This window comes from Pistacia vera, unplaced genomic scaffold, assembly GCF_008641045.1.
Source record: "Pistacia vera cultivar Batoury unplaced genomic scaffold, PisVer_v2 Contig303, whole genome shotgun sequence".
Classification (NCBI taxonomy): Eukaryota; Viridiplantae; Streptophyta; class Magnoliopsida; order Sapindales; family Anacardiaceae; genus Pistacia; species Pistacia vera.
In genome coordinates this window covers 729,069-738,335 of record NW_022196117.1, presented here as the reverse complement: position 1 = coordinate 738,335, position 9,267 = coordinate 729,069, and the positions used below count along the sequence as shown (strand labels likewise).

At 37.2% G+C, this 9,267-nt stretch overlaps 1 protein-coding gene across 1 annotated transcript; it reads right to left on the bottom strand.

The window, feature by feature from the left end:
• Window positions 1-396: 396 nt before the first annotated feature.
• On the bottom strand, window positions 397-8,958 carry LOC116135834 (receptor like protein 22-like). Its single transcript, XM_031421547.1, has 2 exons — window positions 8,936-8,958; window positions 397-1,652 (listed from the first exon to the last, which is right to left on the bottom strand). The coding sequence occupies exon 2, from the start codon at window positions 1,561-1,563 to the stop codon at window positions 397-399; it is 1,167 nt and encodes a 388-aa protein (XP_031277407.1). The 5' UTR covers window positions 1,564-1,652; window positions 8,936-8,958.
• Between the last annotated feature and the right edge of the window lie 309 nt (window positions 8,959-9,267).

Below are 9,267 nucleotides of genomic sequence, written 5' to 3'. Positions count from 1 at the left end.
TATGTTGATGATATTGAAGAATTCCCGATCTTGTTTAATGTTTTTTTTTTTTTTTTTTTTTTTTGGTTTCCGAATGGACATTGTTTTTCTCTTGTTGAATTAGTCCTGGTTAAAATTAGAGGCTAAACCATGGTTTATCAGCAAACTGTGATTGTTACAAGATGTGCTGCCTAAATTAGACCATACAATTACAGAACGTTTCTGTCAATAAGGGCAAAAGGGTTTGTATAATTTGAAGAGATCCGGACAATTGAATTTAAATTCATAAGAGAAAGAACACTGAGGCAGAAGGGTTTGCTATTGCTAAAGTCGATTACATTATATATGGCTGATACATGATACCAAAAGGAGAAAACTACTTTCAAACACTAATTTCTTCTTCTTTTCTGTTTATTTTTAATCCTTCTCACCGTTTTGTGGGAATTCCCTTCCACTGCGTTTACAAGCCATTGAGGCTTTCCCGTTGTAAACACGAGATCCAATAATCAATCCAAACGCCGTCAACACAACTTTCCAACCAAAATATTTATTAGAGTCTGTATCATCCTCAATATGAGGTGGATAGGAAGGGTCGCTGCATTCTGTTAATGGAGGCCCACATAATCCCAAGTTTCCTTCGTACGAATCACTTGAGAAGGTATAGAATTGGTTCCCTTGAGGAATAAGTCCCACAAGTTGGTTATGTGACAGGTTCAGCGCAGAGAGAAATGTCAAATTAGTTAACTGCCATGGAATTCTCCCGCCAAGTTTGTTTGAAGAAAGGTCTAAGGATTCGACTCCTCCCAAATTGCCCAACAATGGAGGAATCTGACCTGTAAGACTGTTTTGAGAAAGGTTGAGGTGATTAAGTGCTCGAAGCTTTCCAATTACTTCTGGAATCGTACCAGTAAAGCTATTATTCGACAAATCAATGGTACAGAAAACGGTAAGAATTTTCAGTAGTTTAACTTCAAGCTTTTTCACTACAAGCGTCACTGAATCTTCATAATACCTGTCTCCCATGTACTGAGGCTTCTTTTTAACTTCACCACTAACACTCATCATGGATTTCATATTCTCAAAATAACTCGCAGGTAATGAACCACTAAAATTGTTGTTCGAGATATCAAAAATTCTCAACTTAGAGAAAGAAGTACTATTGGCTTTAGGATCCGTTACAAGACCATAAAATTTATTAGAACGAAGAACAAGAACCTTTAATGCCGGAAGGCTTCCCAACCATTTTGGGAAGGACTGGTTTATTTTGTTATTTCCCAAATCTAGGACTTCCAACTTTTCACAATTAAGCAAAGATTTTGGGATTGGCTCTTTCAATTCATTGCCATTGAAGTTGAGGGTCCTCAAGTCATTGCCCTTTGTAAATACTCCAGGAACGTTGCCATGAAACTTATTCTCCTGCAGATCCAACACGCGCAAACTGTTGCTGAAGTGTCCCAAGCATTCTGGAATGGTACCCGTCAAGCTATTGTTGGAAAGATCAAGAACTTCAAGGGTACTCATATTGCAGATTAAATGAGGTATTTCTCCTGTCAGATTATTGTTTGATACTAAAAAGACTTTCATGTCAGGTGGCGGAACTGGAATTGGTCCTTCGAACAAGTTGGAACGAAGGTCAAGATATTGAAGATTCTTCCATGGAAGTTGTTTGACGCCTGTTACAAGTTGTAGGAAACATATATGTAAAATTGAATCAGATCTATAAACTCTAATAACTGTTTGAAAATATTTTTGGATCACGAATCAAAGGCACACTTAAGTTTCTTACAATTTTCCAAAATATATTTAACATGGTAGTTGTAAGATCAGTTAAGTTGTCAGCAATATGAACAATGGTAATGGCATCAACTCAGCCACACCGTTCTGAAGATAATAGAACCCAGGAACTTCCTTTTGTCTCAGCCTATGTTTTCTGGAATTCTTGAGTCAGTTGACTATTATAAGTAATTTTTTTCACACACCGATTCTCCCATAATCTATTTTTATATTCGAACTCAAAAGTAACACGAGTTGTTTTTTCACAATAGAAATCTGCTTGCGATTAGTAAAATGCCAAAACGACTTCCAAATAATTTATTATTTTAAAAAATAAAATTGCTGCAGGCAACTGTTATCATTGGCAACCGCCAACTGGCCATCGAAAACCGGCCACCAATATCGGAGAATATCACCGACAGTATTCTAAAAATTATTCTTAATAAAATTGTTAATATAAAAAAAAAAAAGAAAAAAAAGTAAACTACAGTTTATCAGGCAACCTATAACTTTGGGTTATAATTGATTAATTTCAGAGCACAACCATAAGTGTGATAATGGTAAAAGCTACATAATTCCAAATGCTCCCTGATTCCTAAATAAATAAATAAAATTCTCAGTATAGAACTTACATAGATAAGAAAAAAGGTCAAGATATTGAAATATGAGTTATTAATTTCCAAAAGACATAAATATTACAATTTTAACTATAATTAAATCAAATTATTAAGAATACTTAGAACACTAACAGAAAACGCAAGAAAAACAGAGTAAAAGAGAGAGAAAATTCAGATCTGTATTATTGATGATGATCATAATGATACATGCATAAAGTGTTTTATATATACATGCGCATTGCATGTATTTTGCATGTGCACTGTAACAGAAATAAAACTAACTCCTTGACACGTCATCTACAATCAACGGTCAGATTTCATTACTTCCTAACATCCCTTCATCAACAAAACGTCTACACTTCTTTACTTATTCATTATGTTCTTTCATTACATTCTAACATCCCTTCTTCAACAAAACCTTCTCAACTGATTAACAAACACACGAACACACTTATTGCTCTTATTGCTCGCTATTCGCTGCACTTCACGAACATGTGAAAACTCGCTCCATTTCACGAACACACTAAAACTCACTGCTCGCTACGAACATAACACACGAACACTCATTGCTCGCTGTTCGCTGCACTTCACGAACACGTGAAAACTCGCTCCATTTCACGAACACACTTCACTTCTCGCTATGAACACAACACACGAAGACTTATTGCTCGTTGTTCGCTGCACTTCACGAACACACTATTCGCTGTACTTCACGAACACATGAAAACTTGCTCCATTTCATGCAAATGCAGAAGCTCATGACATCCAGCTCGTCTCATGCAAAAGCAGCAGCTCGTGGCGAGCTGGTTGCTACAAGTAGCTCGTCTCATGCATCAGTAGCTCGTGACGAACTGGTTGCTACAAGCAGCTCATCTCATGCAAATGCAGCAACTCATGGTGAACTTCATCTGATCCTGCATATTCTCAACACATTCTGATCCTACACTACCAAACTCCCAACACAGCAGCATAACTTCTCAAACATCAATTTGCAAAATTCATAACACATTCTGCACTGCCAAACTCCATCAATAAGAACTGCCACAAAAGAAACTCCATCAGAGCAACAATCAACAGAACACATTTGCAGATAAAAAAAAAAAACACAACTGCATGTCACTCCATTAAGTAAACACTAACAGGTGCTTGTACAGTAAGTTTTCCTTGAAGTGTTTCAAACTTGGAAGCTAAAAGTGCCTTAGTGAAGATATCAGCTTTTTAATACTCAGTTGGAACATATTGAACTTTAACCTTGTTTGCTGTAACTTGTTCCCGTATATAGTGAGCATCTAGCTCAATATGTTTAGTCCTACCATGAAAGACAGGATTGGAGGCAAGTGAACTTGCACTCTGGTTGTCACACCAGATAATAGGAATTTCAGTCAACTTAAGACCAGTTTCAGAAAAAAGACTGCAGAACCAGGCTATTTCAGTGGACCTTTGTGCAAGAGCCCTATATTCTACCTCAGTGGAAGAGAGAGTCACAACCTTTTGCTTCCTTGAATTCCACTAAATGAGATTAGACCCGAGAAACACATATTAGCCACTAGTTGACCTTCTGTCCAGTGGATTGCAGGCCCAATCTGCATCTGTGTAACACTCTAGATTAAACCTATGACTGGGATAGAATTGAAGGCCATAATTGGAGGTGCCTTTAAGATATCTCAATAGCCTTTTACAGGCCTGCCAGTGCAGTTGTGTAGGGGCTTTTAAGAATTGACTGAGCTTATTTACTAAGTAAGAAATGTCAAGTCTAGACAATGTCAAATACTACAGTGCACCCACTGTACTTCTGTAGAGTGCTGGATTTTCAAAAGGTTCACTGTCCTCAAGTGCAAGTTTAGCTCTAGAAGCTATTGGGGTATTACAAGGCTTACAATCAACCATATTTGTTTTAACCAGTAGATCTTTTGCATATTTCTCCCGATTCATATGATTTCCTGCCTTATTTCTTGTCACCTCAAACCCAAGAAAATACTTGAGAGATCCTAAAGCCTTTAATGCAAACTGTGTATTAAGATCAGAGACTATTTTCTGAACCAGATTGGGGTCATTTCCTGTGGGTAAAATATCATCCATATACACTAGAACATACATCAATATGCATTCTTTTTGATACACAAATAGACTAGGATCTGCTAGAGAATGAACAAACCCCCATCCAAGGAACGCTTTCTTAAGTTTATCAAACCAGGCCCTAGGAGCCTGTTTAAGTCCATAAAGAGCTTTGGTCAATCTACAAACATGATGAGGATATTGTGAATGAACAAATCCTTTAGGTTGTACCATATAGATTGTTTCTTAAAGATCCCCATTAAGAAACGCATTATTAATATCTACTTGTTGTATATCCTATCCATAACTTACAGCCAAGCTCAAAATCACTCTGATAGTTGGAGATTTAACTACTGGACTGAATGTCTCAAGATAATCTATACCAGGGGTCTGCTGGAATCCTTTGGCAACCAACCTGACTTTAAATATCTGTATAGAACCATCAGGATTAGTTTTAACCTTAAACACCCATTTACAACCTACTAGATTCATATCAGAGTTAGCTGGAACAAGCTCCCAGGTCTAATTGGATATCAAAGCATCATACTCAGCCTGCATAGTAGCTTTCCAGGATGGATAAGAGAGTGCTTCTGACATAGTGACTGGTTCTTTGATATCAAGAGATGAAGAGGTCAGTAGGGCAGTGTTATGGGCTTTGGTTTTTGCTCTAGTTAGCATAGGATGTGTATTTGTTCCAAAAGGCAAAGATGCTACTAAAGGCAAGTGAACTGCAAGTGGTATAGTTTCAAATGAGTTATTAGAGGAGATGGTTATAGGTGACATCAAGGATTCTTCAGTCTTAGAGGTTGTGGACACAGGTGAAGACTCATCATTTTTAGAAACTTGGGCATCAGTAGACTGACAAGGTATGGAAGTCTGAAGTGAACTGGACTGAGATGAAACTGGAGAATATATCCTGGTTGATTTGTTCCAATGATCATGTGTAGACTGACATTGTGAGTTTGTAGGTAATATAGGAGAAGAATTAAGTACTGCAGTAGGTACACACCAGGATGAAGCAGTAGGTTGAAATGACTCAGAACTGGATGATATAACAAATGAAACTAGAGCTGAATTGGTAAAATTTGAAATGAAAAATCTGACTCATCAAACTTGACACTTTGACAAGTATAAATTCTGCCTGAAGGAGCTAAGCACTTATACCCTTTATGACTATAACCAATGAAAGTACACTTGACAGTATGAAAGTTAAACTTGTGAGTGTTATAGGGTCTAAGAAAAGGATAAATGGCACAACCAAAAACTCTAATGGTAGAGTAGTAAGGGACAGTATGAAACAATTTTTGAAAGGGTGAAAAATTGTTCAAAACAGGTGTGGGAAGTCTATTTGTAAGATAGGCAGCTGTTTGGAATGCATACCACCAAAATTTTAATGGCATGCTAGCTTGTGCAAGAAGAGTTAATCCTTGTTCAACTAGTTGTCTATGTTTTCTCTCTACCCTCCCATTTTGTTGATGGGTGTGTGGACAAGGATGTCTAAACAAGATACCATTGGCTTTAAAAGAAGGAACTAGACTCCTATATTCACCTCCCCCCTAATCAGTTTGAACACATTTTAAGGAGGTGTCAAATTGTTTCTCAACAAGTTTATGAAATTGAGTGAAGATGGTGTAGGTTTCAGACTTGGTTTTTAGAGGAAAAATCCAGGTGAATCTTGTATGATCATCTAAGAATTGGATGTAGTATTTAAAACCTTCAGGTGAAGGGATAGGTGAAGGTCCCCAAAGGTCGGAGTATATAAGTTCAAGAGGTTTAGAGGCTTGAAAGGTAGACTTTGGATAGGTAGATTGATGCAATTTACCATGTTGGCAGGCTGTACAAAATGTGAGGTTAGTTTTTGTGTGAAAGGGAATGTCCAAATTTTTAAGAATTTTAGTAAGAACTAAGAAGTTAGGATGACCTAGCCTTTTATGCCATATCATAATGTCAGTTTTCTGGACAGGAAAAGATTGAAAACTATCTAACTTAGTGTTAACAGACTTGTCAAGAATAGAAGATTGCAAAACAGTACTTTTATTAATAATAGGTGCTACATCAAAAGAGGGTACATTGCTTGGGATAGACAAATCAGAATACATGGTAAGATCAGTGTATTATCTACAATTTTTGCCCTTATTGAAAGTAAAATTTGCATTACATTTATTGAAAGTTGAAGAAATCAAAGGCGAGTGTTGAGACAAATCAAGAAGACCTTATTCGAAGAGCAAGGAAATGAGACAGAGCTGGTGCTGTGATGCTGGACATTGTGTGAAGAAGACAACGAGGGAGACAAAGCTGTAATGGAAGTAGAGGTAGGGCAGACTGGAGTTTAAAGTTGGTACAGACCAGCTTTAAGAACTCCTTGGAGAAGGTTGCCTTGGAGGATTTGTCCTTAGCAACACAATGATCATTGAAAAATTCAACCAAGACATCATTATCTCTAGTTAATTTGGAAACACTAAGTAAATTTTTGGTAATATTAGGAACAATCAAAACATTTCTAAGACACAAAATCCAATGTGAATAGGCTAATATAGCAGAATCAGTATGTGAGATAGTTAGCAACTCACCATTGCCAACCTGAAGCTGTTCTCCTCTTGTGTAATTGGAGCTTGTTGTCAGCTGGGAAAAATCAGAAGTAACATGGACTGTTGCTCCAGAGTCCATGTACCATGCAACATCTCTTACAGTGGATGGTGTGGCTATGTAGTTAATGGCTGTAGGAGTTTGATTATGTGCCTGATCATATGCCTGAGACTGAGCCATAAACACCTGATTAGACATGTTTGAGGAACCAACATTAGACTAGAAACTAGTATTGCTAGGGGAAGTTCCAGGAGCTGTTGAAAATTGAGGCTATTGATGCTGATAGACATTCTGAAATGGTAGTAACTGGCCTGTATTGGCAGTTGGTGAGTAGTGTTGAGGAGGTATGGAAGGATAAAAACTTCCATGATAAGGTTCAGGTGCTCTTGCAAATCCATGAGGATTAAAATTGTTCCTTAGCATTGAAGAGTTTCCTGAGAAATTAACATCAAACCGATGGTAACAGTTCAATGCCAGATGACCAGTTTTACCACGCACTTGACAGATAAATATGTTTCTTCCTCCTACACGACCTCTTCCTCTGCCACCAGAATACCCTCTAGCAAATTGTGATGTAAAGAATTGATTCTAAGGTGGCATGAATTGATTCTGAGAGGGTGCATTCACCACTGAATTCTGATTAGGTGTAGAGTATGATTGGTTAACAGATTGGTTGAACTTAGAAGGTTGTGAGGTTGGAGCTAGATTAGTAGAGAACTATGGTACAGATTGCAACTTCGTTTGTTCATTGTTCGTAGCTAGACTAGCAATATTAGCTGAACTGCTATGAAACTCAATATGAACCAAGGAATTCATCATACTATTAGCTTTCTCCAGCCTAAGTCCTAGCTTCTGTAAAACAATTTGAGCTTCTTGCACCGTTATCGGATCAACCTTAGATTCAAGTCTAGTGGTTATGTTAACAACTGCCGTATCATATTCAGAATCTAAACCATCCAATATGTAATTCAACAACTCTTCATCAGTGATAATAACACCACTAGCAATCAAACTCCCAGCATAACTTTTCATCTTTAGAAAATAATCATGCATTTAGAAAATAATCATGCATACTTAAACTATCCTTTTTCATGTTTTGCAGTAGACTCTTAACATGCAGTGTTTTAGCTTTCGATTCGGTAAGAAATTCCTTTTCCAAAGTTGACCATATATCGGTTGCAAACTGACACTTAGAGATCACAAGAAACATAGACTCTGATATTGAAGATAATAACCAACTCACCAGCAATTTATCAGTTCTCTTCCAAAGTAGATACTCTGAATTAGGTTTTTTGTGTACCTCTGAACTTGAGCTATCCACTTGAACACGAACAAAGAGTGTTGGACATGATACGAGTCCAGTGAGGTGTTCTTCGAGTCCATGAGCTCCAACGACAAACATGATCTGTGATTTCCAGAAACGGTGGTTATCTCTTGTCAATTTTGGTGAGATTACCGAAAGTGTTGAAGAAGAGAGAGAAGAAGAATTGGAGAAATTGACTGAACCAAAAGAGTGTTTGAGACTTGAATCTTTATTTTCTTTGTCAAAGGAAGAAGAAATTGGTGAGGGATCGGCTATTTTCGACGTTGGTCAAAGGCTCTGATACAACTTAGAACACTAACAGAAAACGCAGGAAAAACAGAGCAAAAGAGAGAGAAAATTCATATCTGTATTATTGATGATGATCATAATGATACATGTGTAAAGTGTTTTATATATACATGCGCACTGCATGTATTTTGCATGTGCACTGTAACAAAAATAAAACTAACTCCCTAACACGTCATCTACAATCAACGGTCAGATTTCATTACTTCCTAACATCTCTTCATCAACAAAACGTCCACACTTCTTTACTTCTTCATTATGTTCTTTCATTACATTCTAACAAGAATAATGAAGGAAAGAAAGATTGTTATCTTACCAACCGTTTTTGGCTGCTCATAAGCTGCTTGAAGAGTTCTACGAGGGAGGTCGGAGTCAAAAGAGTCAAGGTGATTGGAGGGCTCTTGATTAAACCTTAAAATATCTTGTTTCTCACTCTTGAAGAATCCCAAGTCAGATCGTCCATTGCAGAAGCTACTATATATTAATGGTTAAAAGGGCAACACAATAAAAAGAATGGTTGCAGGAGCAGCAACAATACTCATGGATTCTTTCATTGTTTCCACTTACTTACTCAGTCCTTCTTCTATCATAAATATGATGAATGAGCGTGTAAAACAATCTCATATTTCACAGCTTTCGTGTTGACCT

Coding starts and splice junctions, on each gene's coding strand:
- LOC116135834 (XM_031421547.1), bottom strand. CDS start 1,563: ATGAAAGTCTTTTTAGTATCAAACAATAATCTGACAGGAGAAATACCT.